The 19929-nt window shown below is 41.9% G+C and overlaps 1 protein-coding gene across 1 annotated transcript; it reads right to left on the bottom strand.

Annotated features, from left to right (window-relative positions):
• Positions 1 to 9522: 9522 nt before the first annotated feature.
• LOC147900596 (uncharacterized) lies at positions 9523 to 11876 on the bottom strand. The gene is made up of 5 exons (XM_087377539.1): positions 11582 to 11876; positions 11315 to 11381; positions 10305 to 11053; positions 9860 to 10184; positions 9523 to 9704 (listed from the first exon to the last, which is right to left on the bottom strand). The coding sequence occupies exons 1-5, from the start codon at positions 11684 to 11686 to the stop codon at positions 9679 to 9681; spliced, it is 1272 nt and encodes a 423-aa protein (XP_087233665.1). The 5' UTR covers positions 11687 to 11876; the 3' UTR covers positions 9523 to 9678.
• Between the last annotated feature and the right edge of the window lie 8053 nt (positions 11877 to 19929).

Here is a 19929-nt window from a genome sequence, read left to right as displayed (position 1 = left end):
CAGAGGAGATACATGGAGGCACTTCTGTGATGACGGTTTGATTACTGAGGAGCAGTATATCCGAGCTACTGGAGCACCCCCCCAGGTATTTAAAAGTAATTAAAGAATGCCAATATTGTAAATAAAGATTTAATTTTTCATACATTGATACATGTTGTCCCTCGTTTACAGGACCTTATGGCTAATCAGGAGGAAGAAGATGAGGACGAAGGGAGCGAAGAAGGAAGCAAAGAAGGGAGCGAGGACACAGAGAACTTATATTAGTTGTAGAAGTAGCGCTAGCTACTCTTTTTTGCACTTGAAGCCATTGGCTTGACCTCGTGCCTCTCTTGTATATACACTCCTCTTATTTTTTGTACTTGAAGCCACAAGTTGTGGCTTGGCTTCATGCTATATGTATATACAAGAACTTTTTGAGCTATGAATTAATATACACTCCTTTTATTTTTTTGGCTTTCAATTTCCTTGTGCAACGTTCTATCAATGAATGCCTTGTGAACTAAATGTTTTGGAGTTGTAATGTTTTATTCGAAATTGTAATCGTCAGTATAGACGTGCTTGCAATCGTGCTAATTAAAATGCGGTTGATTGTAAGAATTAAATTGCACAATGTGAAAATGGGATTCTTGTAACTACATAGCATACACAACATACATAGTATTTTGTTAAACCACACAAAATTTTGCTTTTATTAAATAAAAGATTCTGTAAAGCATCTATAAGTACGTGTATGTATGCATCTTTCTATTTTTTAAAAATTTCTACAGAGTGTTTAAAAGCACATCTATAGCTGTGTCTTTCTATTATATAGATGCACCTATAGATGCGAGTCTGTAGATGCATCAATAGATGCGCAAATAGACACGCCCATAAGTTTTTTTTAAAGTTAAGGAAATGTGTTTGCATGCACGTCTGTGGGTGCTTTGTCTTGTTGTGATAGAATGGCCATAGGATCAAGCATTTGTAAGTGCACATTTCGACCCGCTTGACCTGTCTTCTCCTCCGGATGACATTTCAAAATTCAAATGTACATACAACAACCATTGGATCAAGCATTTGTAAGTGCAGATGTACATGTGCATCTATGTGTGCTTGCATGTGTACACACATGGAAGGGTGTGTCCACACATACACACATCTATATATTGATTCTCTAGGCATGCTTGAGCATGTGAATGTGGCTTTTTATGTGTGAGCAAACACAAAGATACACATGCATGTACAATTACATGTGTATATATATAAACACAACCATATGTACATGTCAAGGATGACTCTAGAAATTATTCCTTGGCACCCATTTATACTACTTGCACAACAACACAAAGCAACTATAGATGCGCTTGGTAAATAGCGGGTGCGTCTATAGGCGTTGCTTTAGTAGAGGAATTACGGGCGCGTCTAAATGCACGTCTAAAAGCTCGTCTATTTGCGCGTAAATTATCGCATCTACGTGCGCGTCTAACCTGAGAAAATACGGGCCCGTCTAACATCGTGCTTATTAGCGCGTCTATTTGCGCATGTATTAGCGCGTTTATTTACGCGTTTACATTGAGAATCAGATGCGCATTTAGACGCATAAATAGACGCAAACCAGAGAATACAGAAAGTGAGATTTTGGTGTACATCATTGCTTTCCAAACATTGCCCATGATTACCAAAGCACATAATTTTTTGCAAGCCCACATATACAAGAATTAAGTGAGATGAGGAGAATGAGGCAATATGTAAAATAATTTTGCCAATATCAATTATGGGGCTACCGTTCAATCTCATCCTCAATGAGATCAACCCTTGCCAAACTATCTACTTCAAAATCCAAACAAGTATTTAGATCTACAAATACATTCAACCCACTACTACTTGTGCCACTCATGTGCTCATCGAAATCAGCATCTCGAATAGTAGGCTCGTCCTCATGGGTAATGGCCTCAATATCTGAATCTCCTATCTCATGATCATCCTCCTCTCTCGTATCACGGTCATCATCATGTCCATGGCCATGATCATCCTTCATATGCTCCATATTAGTAAATGTACTATACATCACTTTGGAACGTGGCATAATAGGTATGACATGCCACCATCTATTATTATCCACCATTGCTTGATAGACAACCTAATTCAAACACAAATACAATCATGTTACTTTTCTTGCATCAAATATTTAAAAGCGAGTATTTTTATATGTGTGCACAGTACCTGTTCACATTGTTGCGGTAGTACTAGTGTGTCCTTCCTACTTTGCCAAAACTTTGTGGAGTCAATAGTTACAAAGCCACTTGCATGGCATTTGATTGTTGCATTAGGGCCTCTTTCCACCATGTCCTTAAACCAGTTTACATCCAAAACATACACAAAGAAGCGTCGAAATTCAAGCATAATAATATCTTGGATTATGCCACAATAATCATCCATGGCTCCATTGGCTCCCTCAGAGCTAGCAATGATGCCGCAATCTTGTGTGTTTCTCTTATCATCAATCCGTTGTGTTCGAAAATGCTTGCCCTCACACCATATAGCATTGAACATAGTGCACTATACCAAGAAAAAATCAATTAAATAAGCAATCTAAATTATTGAAAGCTCCTAACTTATGCATAACATTCTATATACCGACCTTGCTCATGCATCCCCTAGCATACTCCCATTCTTCCATTATGATATGCATCCCCTCGCCTTTCTCTGCTTTCTCCATTTCATCAAGTAGCCAATCCACATGAATATCCTTTGGAAGTGCTCTTAGATACTGAGGGTATGGCACACGAGATCCGTGGTGTGTACGAAAGAGGGCCCTTTCTTCTTGTCTTCTTTCCTTTGCATCCTCGTATCTTGTCACCCATCTTTTCATCACATCAATATTAAGCACGCAAAAGAGGTTGATACTATTATGCAACTCCGTGTCTATTACTTTGTTGCGTCCTTTCCCTTGAGGCACAATAGAGGTCATCCTTAGGTCTTCATCATCTCTCCATAGTCGTGGGAGAGAGCTATCCACATCAACAAGAAACTCAGAAATATATACAAGTTACTCTTGTATCAACCAACCCTCGGCCATGCTACCTTCGGTTCTTGCATTTTGTCTCACGAAGCCCTTTAAGGTCTTCATGAAGCGCTCCAGGAAGAACAACCATTGTGCATGTATAGTACTGCATATAGCAATCTCATCCACCAAATGCACTATGAGATGTAGTTGGCTTGTGAGAATAGAACGTGGAAATTTCTCCTCCACTAAACAAACCGCCTCCACTGACATAACTCGAGCATTCTCAAGCGTGGTGGGATCTATTTCCTTTGAGCTCACATACCTCACAAGCTCGCCCATCTTGTAAATACAATCTTTCACGTCCTTCGATGCACTACGTGAAATGCTAGTAGGTAGTATGAACTGAACTCGCGAGGAGGTGGTTGATTAGTTGCTTATAGCTATTCACTCACAAATTTGAAAGGAAAAAGATATTATGCACATAAAATACTTACTTGGAGCATCTTGTGCCAATCATGATATTTCAAGCCATATAATTGCTCTACACCTATTTTCTTGCTCTTTGTAAAGGCTCCCTTCAAACACCTCATGCATCCAGTGGGAGTACGAATTGTAGTAATAGTGCACTTCACCGTCGCCATCTCTAGCTTTGATAACATCCACGGTGCACGAGGTAAAAAAACATGCCCATTTGGTCTCTCTTGAGGCCAAGCTTCACGCATCCTCCCTGTGGTACGTAGATCCTCCCTTATGCCTGCTGAATCTCGTGTCCCATTCAAATGCTCCTTAATGGTAGATGCCACATTCTTGAAGATATGCATGGTATCAATCAGGTGATTGATCTTGAGGTGGGACCAATATGATAAACGATAAAAGATGGAGTATCTAAACAAAATAAAGTGTTAGCGTGCAATCTTTACTTTCAGCCAATATAGCCAATCTTTACTTCCAGCCAATAGTTACAAACCCTTATCGGCTCATGCCAAGTGGTGGAGGAGTCGTGGAACCGTCCCAAATTCTCATCCAATCTCCCGCGGTGAGTGATTGTGGGAGGACTTCATTCCAAGGGGCAACATATCTAGGATGATCAGGTGGGAGAAATCGATGGTATTCTCATAGATGACCTTATTCAATGCGTCTGCCCGTGAGGCAACTAGAAAGGACTACATGCATGGTAACCCGATGTAGAGAGACTTGAACAATAGATGCAATTAAGAGTGGAAGGTGGGTTTAGGGTGCCACATCCTTTGCCTATTCATAATTAAAAATGCAATGCTTACCTGAACACTCGCCATAGCCTGGGAAGTCATGCATCGTCCACATCAAGACTGCTTTGCAGTTGAAGTCTCGTGACAAGGGAGGCCTGCTCACATCATGCACCTCGATACCTCTCCAAAGTATCTCTAGCTCATCAATCAAAGGCTCCAAATAAACATCAGGGTTTTTGACTTTATGTTTCCCTGGAATTAGAAGGGATAGCATGACATGTCCTTTCTTAATAGCCATAGAGGGTGGAAGATTGTAATTCACCAATACCACTGGCCATACACTGTAAGACGTGCTTTTGAGACCAAATGGGTTCACACCGTCCATACCCAATCCAAGTCTCAAGCTCCTAGGTTCTTCCTTGAAGCTTGGCCATGTGTCTTCAATATGCTTCCACGCAGGAGAGTCCACGGGAGTTCTCCACTTGCCATCGGTTGATCGATGGGAGGAATGCCATGACATGAGCTCTGCAATAGATTTGCACTTGAACATATGTTGGATGCGAGGGATTATGGGAAAATGTCGCAATACCTTATGAGGCACATCCAAGGTTTTGAGATCTGCTCTATATCTTGCCTCTCCACAAGTAGGACACTCTCTTGCATCCTTATGTAGTCCACGAAACAAAACGCAATCGTTGACACATGCATGGATGCGCTTGTAATCTAATCCTCCAAGAGAGGTCACATGTTGCCTTGCCATATCTCTTGAGGTCGGTAGTTTATTCTCCCTTGGAAGCATTTTACACAATAGCCTGCACGTGAAGACCATAAATGAGGAAAAGCATTCGAGTAATTGACCCACTAGCATAATTCACCATGTTTGCAAAATCGACTTTAAAGCTTACTTGAGTAATGCATTCAAACTTGCATTGCTCCATCCATAGATGGTTTGCAAGTCTAGTAACTCAAGGGAGGCACGTAGAATAGAGAATGTGCACCCTTCAAACAGTGGATCGATGCTGCAGTAAAAAGATCATCCTGCTCCATGCTATTATCCCTCCCTTGATGGACATATAAATCCCGCACCATATCATCAAACACCTCCTTCTCCACGGCTTCATGAGGTAATGGCGGAGGGCTACTATCACCATCACTCCATGCATCCGTAACGGTCCCTCCTGAAGATCCCACCTCATATTGCCGATGCTTTGCCTCCTCACGGCGAGCATAGGGTAACATATGTGGGTGTGGCACTGCATCCTGTATCAAATTAAAACGGGATCATAACTCAAACATATGAACACTCATAGGTATCTCAATCAACCTTAACTTACAAACCCTTACCTTATTTATGGTCACATCCCATTCTCCATACTTTGAGATATGATTGAGTGTAATCCTGCGTGCACGATACATGTTTCCTCGACATCGATCACACAGACATTTGATTTTTTGCTCCAACCACATTTCGTGATGGTGGATACAGAGGGATTCATCCTCACTGGAGCTGCTTGTTGAAGATGAAGACATCCTGCAAACAAACAACCCACCAAATTTGCTCTTCTTCAAATGTTTAATTTAAACTCTGTGGCGCATCTAAAGGCGCGTCTAAAAGTGCGTCTACAGTCGCGTCTAAGAGCGCATCTAAAAGCACGTCTACTCTATGTATTTAGATGCGCCTATAGACGCGCTATTAGACGCGATTATAGACACGGCTTTTAAACCTGCTTTTTAGCGCGCCGCTCGCCTTGCTTTTCTTCACGTTACTTATACTTCACGCGGCTTGCTTCCTTCCTTATTAGCAGATCCATAGTTTCGATGCTTAAGAGGAAGGCTCCCATACTTACTTCCAAGCTTACACTCAAGAGGAAGGCACCCACACTTACTTCTAAGCTTAAAGGAGAGGAGGACGAACAAGGAGGAGAAGCAACTTTGAAAAAAGAAGAAGAACCTTCCATACCTCTATCCAAGTAAGTCTTTTTGCAGTTGATCTTGTTTGGAAGTTTGCTCTCTCTAGATTTGTACATTCTCGTATCCAAAAAGTGCATGATCTGGGTATCAGTGTCACGTTTGTGTGTTGGGCGCAATGTCCTTTTCTACTTTTTAGGAATCCCGTCTGTCGGAACGCATCTATAGGCGCATCTCAGAGCGCGTCTAAAAGCGCGTCTACAGGTGCGTCTAAACGCGCGTCTAGCCTGTTTGCAGACACAGACAGATGCGTCGATAAACACTCTGTTAGACGCTCTGTTAGATGCTCTGTTAGATGCTTTGTTAGACGCGTCTATAGACGCGCTCTGACAATAAGCCTCTCTTCCCTTCCCCTTTCTTCTTAGCTCATCAGTAATAGATTTTTTTCCTTTTTTCTAGTTCAACATGTGGCCAGGAAGCGCTTCCAGCTCTCCTGATCCCCGGGAATCTATTTGGAAGGACTTATATAACCTTTTAGGGCACCCTCCTAGTCCTATGGAGTTATACAGGTATATGACGGGTACTCTAAACACTCCCCAGGAGTCGGCACTACAGACTCCAAGCCACCCCACACCGCCTGAGATCACCCCAGCGGAGTCAGCACAGCCGTCTTATGCTCTTCTTATGCCCCTTCCCCCATACCATCTTATGCCCCTTCCCCCATGCCGTCTTATGTCCCTTCTGCCATCCCGTCTTATGCCCCTTCCCCCATGCCATCAGGAGGTCCTTCTGTCTCGGCGAGCCGTCGACGTACTCCTATGCCGTCGAGACTCGGTTCTCCAGCTACGAGTGGTCAGCGTAGTCCCGTGCAGTCTCCAGCTACGAGTGGCCAGCGTACGAGCTCGACACGACAGGGTAGCAGGCGTAGTAGCAGGGAGAGCGGTGGGGGATGCATGGCACAGTGCTTTGGGCCATGTGGCGGTGGTGCCTCTGGGTGATGGTACGATTTATTATGACATCACTTAGACAGGAGGCATCTTGATGGATGCGCGGGGGAAGGACATCATGGCCTTCATGCGCTCTGTAATTGCTAACAATTACAGAGATTGCTTTATCCACTACAAAGACCACCCAAAGAGGTTGGTTGATGAGACCCTCACTACTGTTCGCTCTAGGTATCCTAACCCCCCCAATCGCCAGTTCACAGATAAATGGGCCAAGTCAAAGATTGTTACGATACTTAGCAATAAAAGATCTTCGCTTAAGAGGCAGGCACTAGCGAAGCTTGCCAGGCTTGAGGTAGGTTAACCACCAAGGGGCCTGCCCCACACCACTCACAAGCATGAGTGGAAGAGGCACGGAGGATCCAGATGGAGGAATATGGAAGCACACATTTTGGAGCAAGGGGTGTTGAATCATGGGAGGCCCAATTTGTAAGTATCGATCTCAAATTATATTGCTTATGTAGTTTATTAGGAGGTTGTTTCTTTGTACTACTCCCTTCGCAAAGTGTGTCGTCATGCAGCTTGAGATCGTGGGCAGATACCCTACTCCTGTGGAGACAGCCTAGCACCGCCACCATCGCAGAGGAGATACATGGAGGCACTTCTATGATGACGGGTTAATTACTGAGGAGCAGTATACCTGAGCTATTGGAGCAGGCCCCCAGGTATTTGAAAGTAATTAAATAATGCCAAAATTATAAGTAAAGATTTGATTTTTCATACATTGATATATGTTGCCCCTTGTTTACAGGCCCGTGCACAAGACGATGAGGAAGAGGAGGAAGGAGGCGTAGAAGGGAGCACAAAAGGGAGCGTGGAAGGGAGTGAGGACCTGGAGAACATAGATTAGTCGTACAAGTAGTGCTAGCTACTCTTTTTTGTACTTAAATCCACTGGCTTGGCTTTGTGCCTCTTGTATATACACTCCTCTTATTTTTTGTACTTGAAGCCACATGACATGGCTTAGCTTCGTGCTATATGTATATACAAGCACTTTTTGAGCTTTCAATTTGCGTTTTGGAGTTGTAATGTTTTATTTGGAATTGTAATTAAAATGTGGTTGGCTGTAAGAATTGAATTACACAATGTGGATATGGGATTCTTGTAACTATATAACATACATAACATACACAGCATTCTGTAAAATTTAAAAAAAAAATAAAGGGCGTCTATCAGTGCATTTAAAAATGTGTTTATATATGCGTCTGTCTATTCGACTTGCGTCTATAAATGTGTTTATAGGCACGTCTATTTATGCGTCTAACTGCGCGTCTATACGCGCGTGTGTTTGATATATAGACGCACAATTAGACGTGGGTCTCCAGACGTGAAAATAGACGCGCCTGTAAGTTTTTTATTTAGTTCAGTAAATGCGTCTGTGCACGCGTCTATGGGTGCTTTGTCTTGTTGTGTTGGTCTTTATCACCATGGCTATTGTCTCTACCTTGGGCTTCCTTGAAAGTTGGTCGTTCAATTTGCATCATTTCCTCAATGCGTAAGAAAAAATTCACCCCTTAGCCCTATGCATAACAACCCCCCCCTCACGTCTCTCTCTCTCTTTTGGACTTTCCCTTTGTGATTATATTTGGCCTCATGCATATGGATGTCTACCATGAGACCAAATAGAATTACAAAGGAAAAGTTGAAAAAAATTGAGATAGATAGAGAGAGAGAGAGAGAGAGAGATTATATTTGGCCTCATACATATGGATGTCTACCATGAGACCAAATACAATTACAAAGGAAAAGTCGAAGAAAATTAAGAGGGAGAGAGGGAGAGAGAGAGAGAGAGATTCTTGTGCATGTGTGTGAGCATGAATGAGAGAAAAATCAAAGGGAGAGGGGGAGAGAGAGAGGGGAGAGAGAGAGAGAGAGAGAGAGAGAGAGAGAGAGAGAGAGAAGAGGGGGGGGTACAGAGAGGGAGGGAGGGGAGGAAGGGTAGTAAATTTTTGCATTGGCCCAAGATCAATCACATGGCCACTCATCTGGCTGATTTGGTGAGTAAACTAAGCATATAACCAAGCTAAGTGGTCCCTAATCGTTGTTTAATATGAGCATAGAGCAAGCCAAGTGGTGCCAACAATGGAGGGAGTCTTGAAACATGAAATTCCTATGTTGGAGGGAGTCTTGAAACTTGAAATTTTATTTCTTGAATTTAAAGATATTTTAAGATCCCTCCTCGAGACCTAGCACATCAGGGTCTCTAACCCATCGTAGATGGGTCATGCTACTCGTACTACCAAGAGGTACAAATGTATGTAAGTGAAATTCCTTAAATTATCAAAGGATAGTACATGCACTACAATGCAAATTATTAATAGTTGAGATTTTAATAGCAATTGGCATACTACCTTTTGGTAGTTCAATGCACTACAATGCAAATTATTTAAGGATTATATGATTTGTGTAAACAAGGTGTGGTAGAATCTAAATGTATTCGTCTGCAACCTCAATATACATATACATACGTGATATGATATATTTGGGTGCTCATTAGTCTCTTCTCTCAGAGAGCATATCGCACATACTACATTCCCTTGAAAATCCGACTGGATGTGCAACGTCCACAGGATCAAGCTCCTAGCTCGAGGACAACATCTGCAAGGAAGCACGTAGAAACAAAGGCATGCGTCAACATTATGATTAGATTGATTTTCGCAATTTTGCTGTAGAAGTTAACTCTGTGCGCACTAGCAATTTACTGATCGATAGAAAAAGCGAGATACGCGAAATAGATAGATAGAGAAACAGACATTCGTCGTCTGTGTTGATCCAGCATTCGTTGTCGTTGGGGCTTTCTAGCAACAACAGTTCGGATGAAGAACGTGGCAGCCTGCCGGATTCGTCCCCACTGAGTACTTCGCTCTCCTCAGTCCCAATATTGCCTCTGATTGGATAGCCTTCCACTAGCGAGTCTCCAGCAGCAATATCGCCATCAGCACGAGATCTACAAGCGGGAGACTTTTCATCACTGCTGGAACAAGAATCATCTCCATCGTGATTCAAGAGTCGAGGGTCGAGCTGCCGCGGCAAAGTCGTAGATCCCAAGGCGTTTCTCTTCCGAAAGATGTGAAGCAGCTGCAGTTGAATCCAACTTCAGAAAAACAACACAAATTCCCACTATACTAACATCCCATAAGAATTTAATTTGATACTCTCTCTTCGGTCGTATTTCTTGGAGAGCACCTGTGATCCCACCTTTTGCAGCTTACTTGGGCAGTCCGGAGCTCTTTTGGTCTTTAACCATGCGTTTAAGAGATTGCTGGGAACGATTGATATGGTACGCTTCAGAATTTCGGTGGTTCTACTCCTCTGCGCTTTCATGTCTTCAACCATCACGCTTGTCTTCCCTTTGAGGAATGGCACCAGCATGTAGGAGTGCTTGATCTTAGTCTTTGCTAGAGTAGGTTGTTCAAAGGGAGTCTCTAGAAACTCCTTCAGTGGAAACACTTCTTTTACAATCCCTAAGCGTCCATCGCTCGCACGATCTTGGTGGCGTTTCTCAGATTTCTTCCCATCGGCCGCCAGCATTTTAGGATGCTGTGATTCTTGCAGTTGCAACTTGTTACTTTCTCCTGCCGCACTCGTTATGAGATAGACCCCGAGTTGGTTTTGCAAACCGAGTACTTGGTCTTGTGCCGGTGCCATTGCGCCGCCCTCCATGTCATTGTCGAGGATCTTCCATTCCCCTGCAACATCTGACCCTTTCTCCCCATCGTTCTCCAGGCCGATAAACCCCAAAGTCCCGATAGTGAACAGCCCATTCTGGATGTGGCGGTACAGGTCCTTAAGATCGTTTTCCTCAGCTTTTTCGGCTTGTAAGTGTTGTTCCAAGGTTTGTGGCAGCGTTGCTTGAACCGGCTTCAGGCTCCCGTCGCACATTCGGGCTTTATATTCACTAGAATATCGTCCATGCTGCTTGGAATCGTCATGAGGCCTAATAATCACTGCAAAATAATCGCGCCAATCACGCGTCAAACGATTCTGTCATTGCAACACATCTCTTCGCACGGGAGGACGTAAGAATTTCCGTAGCGATTACGCCGAAAACGGGACTTGGCCTTGTAGCTCAGTGCGCAACTCAAGATCGATGCACACCTCTTTCGTGCAACAGCTTCCCAGTTGTTCATGCAAACACGAACTTATTGCAAACACGGAGTAATGCATTGCAAGGCCTATGACGAATACAGGACGGCATGAGAACATACCACCACAAAAAGGGTCTAAGGCCTGCCCACGAACTTCCCGGAGCTTTCTGTGTCCCCAACTGAAGAACTGCAATAAATCGGCAATTACAACTGTCGTATATATTAGACGTTCGTCCTTCAAACACAGAAAGGTCAAGCGTAGAGCTAGTTTACGAGAAGTCAGAAATGGCGCAGGGTGGGCGAATCACACGATCCAAGGCCTGGCATGGGCGAATGAAAAACAATCCTAGATCGATCCATACAACCTGAATTGGACAAGGACGATACCTTCATTGCACACACTTGGGAAATCCAGCAGCTGCCGTTGAGGTAGCGGGGCTGGTTTACAGGGAAAGATATGTCGCTCAAAAGAATATGGCGAAGCCCAGTCATGAGGGAGTGAGTGATGGGATTGGGTTAGTCTGTTATTAATAAGCAGCGAAAAGTTTAATTCCTGTGAAGGTGGTCACAGTGTTCAAATCCCGTCACCTGTGGCATTTCATAAGCCCAACGCCCGGCACAAACAATTATCTACTATCACGAAATTCTTCAGCCCTGGTGCAGACTGAGGGGCTAAGCAGCCTAAGCTGTTGCGGATAGCAATCATTACGTGTCAAAAATGAACATTAGAATTCAGGCAATCCAAACATGCTCTCAGGTTTAGCAGACGTTGTGATCAAACACGGAACTTCCAGGCTCCACGGATGCCCTAAGATACGGTCGTATTCAAGACCGAGGTCGAACATCAACGAATCTGGATTATGCGTATTAGTCAGCATGGGACGCAGGGAGAAAGATGACGACGCGTCGTAATACGCACAGGGGCCGGTGACAGGGCAATGTGATAAATAATTCTGAAGCTTTAGCTAATATTTGTACGATAAATATCATGATATGTACTCGTGATAGAGATATGAAATCGGTATGATTGAACGTCGCAATAGCGCAACAGACAAATCTATGGGAATGGAATCAATGGATAATGAAGGCAGCCTTTTTAATTGCAATCGTTTTAACTTTTAAGCTTATCTCACACTCTCAGACAGTCAGACGAGCTGCTTTTTAATCGCCAAAAGGTTTTTTGATGGGCTTCGCAAAGTTTCTTTTCTTACTTAAGTTAATTATTCATGCATTGCATAATTTGCATTAGACTATGGAGAAAGGCAATCAGCACGGCGCATGTGACGTATTAATTTCACCTCGACTAGCAGACAGTACTAGCAGTGTGACTCGTGAGACTGTGAGTACGTTCAACAAGGGCTGTAAAGGTTGTGGTAGATCTATCCTCCATTCGATTTTCGCAGAAACAGCTCCAGCCCAGAAACTAAGATGACGATTATGAGAATCATGGGAGTGCCCGAGGCCCCGAGCACGAGCAGCGCTTGCACGAATCTATGCTATAGGTGACGCAGATGCTAAGGGCCGATTCAAACTTCAAAGGTCCAAGCCATGTGCGTGTGAGACAGTATGTACGTACAGCAATTGCAGCATAGATTATAGCATCGCGATTCGCAATTCGCTTTGTCTCCAATCAAGTCTAAACAGAAAAGAAAACAGAGGTACGTGGAAAAGCCTGCGTATTTACGAAGCTCTATGCCTCCAAAAAGTTTAGCAGGCACTATCTTGTCTTAATATTTTCATTCATTCGTTGAGGGAAAAAGATTGACATAGGTGCTTTCCAGCCTCCTTTTCTTTTGTTTTGAAATTCCGAAATCCAAGAACCTATGCTGCACCCCACTTGAGCCCAAGCCTTCTATTAGCCCAAAGTTGTAAAGTTTCTTTCGGAATGCCGGACTTATTTTGAAGGCCAAAAATCTTTTAGGCCTTTTGTAGAAGGTTTGGAGGGAAAAGACGACCTTGAAGGCATAAGTACAACTTTGGTGAGGTGTATGGCCAAATTTGCATTTGCAAACTGGAAGGCTCCCAAATGAGTGACGAAAAGTTAGTGAACTGGGCTAAGAGACGTCCGCCAAATGGTAGAGGCGGTGAGGAGGGATATTAACGATGGTAGGTTATTTTTTAACGGGCAGAAAGAAACAAGATTGTATTAAGCAAAAAGAAAAGAGTACAAAAGTAGCCTCCTGCGGAAGATGGACTATTAAGATGCGTCACATGGGCTCTAAAATGAGGGCTCGAGAAGGCAATTTGACGTGAATGGATGTGAAAAAATGCTATTGCTGCGTCACATGGGCTCTAACATAGAGCTCGAGAAGGCAATTTGATGGGAAAATGCGAGGGATGGGATGGGATGTGTTACGTAAATCACAAGGGGGGGGCGGAGAAGATCCCAGGACAAATCCTAAAGAACCTTATAATAATAAGAAATGAAAAGATGGAGATAGATGGCATTCTTTCCCTCCCCCATGTTCCCCGGCCCCAAAAGCCGACACCCAGGATGTGGCCGCACGAGGGGATCCCCCGCCTTCGCTTTTTTAAGAGCCAGCTAATTCCCCTCTCTCCATCACCTTTCCCTCGACTCCCCACCTAATCTAACGCCCCCCCCCCCCCAAACAGACGTGCCTGCCTCCATTCGCATTTCAGTGGCCGACCATCTCTTAGGATCCCTAACACCACCCTTTTAACCTCCATCAAGCATCTTTGCTTCCATCCGACGTAAGTTTCACACCAATCGTTATAATATTTATCTATGCCTTTTAAAGAGTGTTTCCCAACAAACACTTCCTTCAACCAACCCCCCTCTCGAAGCTCGTCTATGGTCAATTCGCTGGAAGGTGCTCCTGCTCTTGTAACCACTCTATTTATGTTACTCGAAAGAGCAGCCCAATTCTATACCTTACAACCAAGCTATCAATCTTACCCAAAAGCGTTACCCGAATCTCCAAATCTAATCAATAGTGAAGAGTAACCATTTTCACATCCCATCAATCTACCAAATCATTACTAATCAAAGTTCACAAAACATGAAATCATCAATCAAACTATTGGACAAATAGACGAGATTTTATATAATTATTCATCTATTGATGCCTTTCATCTATCAAATTATTACTAATAAGACTTTTTAAAATATGAATGATGTTTCTATTCCAAATAACAATCCCTTCAACATTGCCTAAAAAGTACCCTAATTTTGAATCTCATATATACTCATTCAATAATTAGTAATAATCAACTCTTTCTCAGATAATTAGTAATTTAAATCATATCATGTTTATATTTGTCAAAAATATTAGTGATAGTTAATGATTTATAAAATCTAGACAATGTTCCTTCTCAAAAAATCTAATCTTATCAATACTACCCAAAATATACTTTAAGTGTATTTTTACAATGAGGCAAGAAAGTGGTATGGTCTATCTATCTGGCAACCTAAGATAAATATCAACACAAAGAAATAGTGTAGGAGCATAAGTTATCCATCACCTCTGTTTCCATGCATGCAATTAGACCTCTAAAACCATATCCTCTTTGTAAAAAGCTAGTCCTTTGGCCTTGTATCCCCTAGTTTTCCTTATTCTTCCACTCTGTCCCCCCAAAAAAGGTCTATTCCCCCTTCCTATTAATCTACATGTGGATTCCCAAAAAACTCAAAGAAAATGCCATGAACTAGGCATAGGGAATTAAATCAATGCCTTTCATCTGTAATGTAGTAGGACACTCCTCATAATAGATTTGTTCCTTATAAAGCAATGACGACGATTTCATTCACAAGCATTCTAAGCCTAACATTTCTTCGCACGCAACTCCCATTATGTTTCTTTTTTTTGTGAGATCTCCAATGTCAACCAACAAGTCATTTGTACAAGCTTTGTTTTAGTTGGGTTGGATTGTTTCTAGCCCTGATTAACTTTTCAAACTCGCTCTCAAAATGAGCATGGCTCAAATAAGAGACGTCAATTGTATAAACCTTCCAAAAGTGATTCAAAGTCATATATCTTCTTCTCTTCTGAAAGTTTAAATTGTCCTCCCAATGAAAGAAAGTAAAAAAGATTTGAGAAGTTGTCCAAAACATGAAAGTGGATACAAAGCAATATTCAAAAGGTTAAAACTCTTCTACTTTGCAAATGGATAAACTAGAGGGCAAATTCTTCAACATTTTATCACTTCCTGGCTTTGTTTACACTTTTTTCAAGAATGGTCACTTCCACTCTATATTCACCTAGTCGACTCCCAAGTTGGGTGAATATGCTACCTTTCATAGGTCACCTCCACACAATATGACCTAAGAAAATGAGAAACTAAAAAAAATTACATTGAGCTAAAGGCCCTAGGAATTCAAGCATGTTTTGCTGTTCAAGTTTAAATCGATGACTCAATTATTTACAAGCACGAAGTGAGCTATTTAGGTTTTCGTTTTCCTAAAGATTCTAATTTGTGAAAATGTTACGATTCACATTACCACATATAACTGTCACAAGCCTTTCTAAAAAATGAGCATGGATGAGATATTCTGTCATCCATTTTGACTCTCTTTAGACTCATTTAGAAGACATAAGTTGGTGACATGTACAGTTGAAAGTGAAAAAGCATGACCAAAATTTCCCCTAATATTTAGCATCTCTTACTTTTCCATTTACCTCCATGCTGGTAAATCCCAAATAAATTACACATCCATGTCTTGTCACAACAAGACAAAGCAACTATAGACGTGCTTGATAGATGCGCAAAATAGCGAGCGCATCTATAGGCACAGCTAGAACAGTGAAAATACGGGCGCGTCTATAAGCGTGTCTATTAGCGCATCTAATAGCATGTCTATTTGTGCATCTACACTATGAATTAGACACAGATTTAGATGCCTTTATAAACGCAGAACAGAGAATACAAAAAGTGATATTTTGGTGCTGGCTGATAAATGTGTATCATTGCTTTCCAAACATTGCCCATGATTACCAAAGCACATAATTTTAATAAAAATATCAAAGCTTTTTGGTAAACCCACATATACAAAAATTAAGTAAGGTGAGGAGAATGAGGCAATATGTAAAATAGTTTTGCTCCTGACTTATGCATAACATTCTATATACCGACCTTGCTCATGCATCCCCTAACATAGTCCCATTCTTCCATTGTGATATGCATCCCCTCGTCTCTCTCTGCTCTCTCCATTTCGTCAAGTAGCCAATCCACATGAATATCCTTTGGAAGTGCTCTTAGATGCCGAGGGGATGGTACACAAGATCCGTGGTGTGTACGAAAGAGGGCCCTTTCTCCTTGTCTTCTTGCCTTTGCATCCTTGTATCTTGTCACCCATCTTTTCATCACATCACTATTAAGCATGCAATAAAGGTTGATATTATTATGCAACTCCGTGTCTATTACTTTGCTCCATCCTTTCCCTTGAGGCACAATAGAGGTCATCCTTAGGTCTTCATCATCTCTCCATAGTCGTGGGAGAGAGCTATCCACATTAATAAGAAACTTAGAAATATATACAAGTGACTCTTGTACCAACCAACCCTCGACCATGCTACCTTTGGGCCTTGCATTTTGTCTCACGAAACCCTTCAAGGTCTTCATGAAGCGCTCGAGAAAGAACAACCATTGTGCATGTACAGTGCCGCATATAGCAATCTCATCCACCAAATGCACTATGAGATGTATCTGGCTTGTGAGAATAGAGCGTGGAAAGGTCTCCTCCACTAAACAAACCACCTCCACTGACATAACTCGAGCATTCTCAAGCGTGGTGGGATCTATTTTCTCTAAGCTTACATACCTAGAAAGGAAAAAGTACACCATATTAGCAATATGAAAACCTTGCATGGAGCATTGATATGCTTCACATTTTGTATCCTGTAAAGTACCTCACAAGCTCGCCCATCTTGTAAAGATAATCCTTCACGTCCTTTGATGCACTATGAGAAATGCTAGTAGGTAGTATAAACTAAACACACGAGGAATGGTTGATTAGTTGCTTCTAATTCACTCAAAAATTTGGAAGGAAAAAGATATTATGCACATAAAATACTTACTTGGAGCATCTTGTGCCAATCATGAGATTTCAAGCCATATAATTGCTCTACACCTATTTTCTTGCTCTTTATGAGGGCCCCCTTCAAACACCTCATGCATCTAGTGGGAGTATGAATTGTAGTGATAGCTTGCTTCACTGCCACCAACTCTAGCTTTGATAACCTCGATGGTGCACGAGGTAAAAAGACACAGCTATTTGGCCTCTCTCTAGTGGCCAAGCTTCATGCAGCCTCCCTGTGGTGCGTAGATCCTCCCTTATGCCTGCGGAATCTCGTGTCCCATTCAAATGTTCCCAAATGGTAGACACCACATTCTTGAAGATATCCATGGGATCAAGCAGGTGATTGAGGGACCAATATGGTAGTCGATAAAAGATGGAGTATCTAAACAGAAGTTGGTGATATCATGCAATCTTTATTTCCATTCAATATATCACAAAATAGTTACAAACCCTTATCGGCTCATGCCAAGTGGTGGAGGAGTCGTGGAACCATCCCAAATTCTCATCCATCTCCTGCAGTGAGTGACTATGGGGGGACTTCATCCTAAGGGGTGACATATCTAGGATGATCAGGTGGGAGAAATCAATGGTGATTCTCATAGATGACCATATTCAATGCATCTGCCCATGAGGCAACTAGCGTAGGACCATAAATAGGACATGCATGGTAAGCCGATGTAGTGAGACCTGGACAATAGACACAATTAAGAGTTCAAGGTGGGTTCAGGGTACCACATCATTTGCCTACTCATAATTAAAAGTTCAATGCTTACCTGAGCACTCACCATAGTCATGCATCGTCCACATCAAGACTTCTTTGCAGTTGAAGTCTCGTGATGATGAGGGAGGCCTACTCACATCATGCACCTTGATACCTCTCCAAAGTATCTCTAGCTCATGAATCAAAGGCTCCAAATAAACATCAAGATTTTTGACTTTATGTTTCCCCGGAATTAGAAGGGATAACATAACATGTCCTTTTGTAATTACCATAGAGGGTGTAAGATTATAATTCACCGATATCACTAGCCATACACTGTAAGAGGTGCTTTTTAGACCAAATGGGTTCACACTGTCCATACCCAATCCAGGTCTCAAGCTCCTAGGTTCTTCCTTGAAGCTTGGCCATGTGTCTTCAATATGCTTCCACGCAGGAGTGTTTGCAGGAGTTCTCCACTTGCCATCGGCTGATCGATACGAGGAATGTCATGACATGAGCTCTGTAATGGATTTGCACTTGAACATATGTTGGATGTGAGGGATTATGGGAAAATGTTGCAGAACCTTACGAGGCACATCCAAAGTTTTAAGATTTGCTCTATATCTTGCCTCTCCACAAGTAGCACACTCTTGCATCCTTATGTGGTTCACGAAACAGAATGCAATCGTTGACGCATGCATGGATGCGCTTGTAATCTAATCCTCCAAGAGAGGTCACATGTTGCCTTGCCATATCTCTTGTGGTTGGTAATTTATTCTCCCTTGGAAGAATTTTACACAATAGCCTGCATGTGAAGACCACAAATGAGAAAAAGCATTCGAGTAATTCACCCGCTAGCATAATTCACCATGTTTGCAAAATAGACTTTAAAGCTTACTTGAGTAATGCATTCAAACTTGCATATATTGCTCCATCCATAGATGGTCTGCAAGTTTAGTAAATCAAGGGAGGCACGTAGAATAGTGCACCCCTCAAACAGTGGAGTCGATGCTATAGTAAAAAGATCATATTGCTCCATGCTATCATCCCTACCTGAGGACTGATGGACATATAAATCCTGCACCATATCATCAAACACCTCCCTCGGGGGGGTCGCTTGTCATATGTAACCCTATCACGTGAGTTCAACAGATGGGTTTTTATTAATTCAATTACTTACAGAATTATATATACATAAGGAAGTCATTTAATACCCAAAGGTTAATATACAGAAGGGCATTTTATATTAAAAATTATCTAGAAGCTTGCAACATGTGACATGGATATTTGCGTAGAGTGGCTTATGTCATGGGACATTTTGAAATGCTAGTACTGGCATTTTCCTTTTGAAATGAGTAAGCGCTCCTCTTGCATTTTCTTGAATTCTAGAGAATCCTAAAAATCTTTTCTCTCTTTATTGCTTTTTTTGGCCTTTGCATTAGGATGAGATAAGGATACTATGCTTTCTTGAATTCTAGAGAATTATAAAAACCTTTTCTCTCTTTATTGCGAGTTTATTGCTCTTTTTGGCCTTTGCATTAGGATGAGATTATGATGCTATAATTTTCTCTCTTTATTGCTCTTTTTTGGCCTTATCATTAGGATGAGATTAGAATGCTTGAATTTATTTTTTGAAGTTTTTAAATCTTGTCATTCTCTTTTTTTTTCTTTCTATCCACAGAGGGATTGCATTGAATCAATGGTGGAGGAGTATTTTGAAGTTGATGCCTCTTATACTTGATTTTCTTAAGTTCTACTTAGTCTATTTAGCACTGCCTTTGTCAATATCCTTCTAGCTCTCAAACAATTGATCTATTATTTAAAAAAGGATAGATAGTGGAGAGCCACTCCTATAATTAAATCCATTGGATAAAACCTGTGAGAGTAAAGAAGTAAGGCACAACAAGACAAAGCACCCATAGATGCGCGCACAGACGCGTTTCATGAACTAAATAAAAAACTTACGGGCACATCTATTTGCGCGTCAGGAGACTTGCG

This window comes from Dipteris shenzhenensis, chromosome 7, assembly GCF_047967505.1.
Source record: "Dipteris shenzhenensis isolate YYH24624 ecotype China chromosome 7, Dip_SZ_1.0, whole genome shotgun sequence".
Classification (NCBI taxonomy): domain Eukaryota; kingdom Viridiplantae; phylum Streptophyta; class Polypodiopsida; order Gleicheniales; family Dipteridaceae; genus Dipteris; species Dipteris shenzhenensis.
This window is presented reverse-complemented; position numbering and strand designations above follow the sequence as displayed.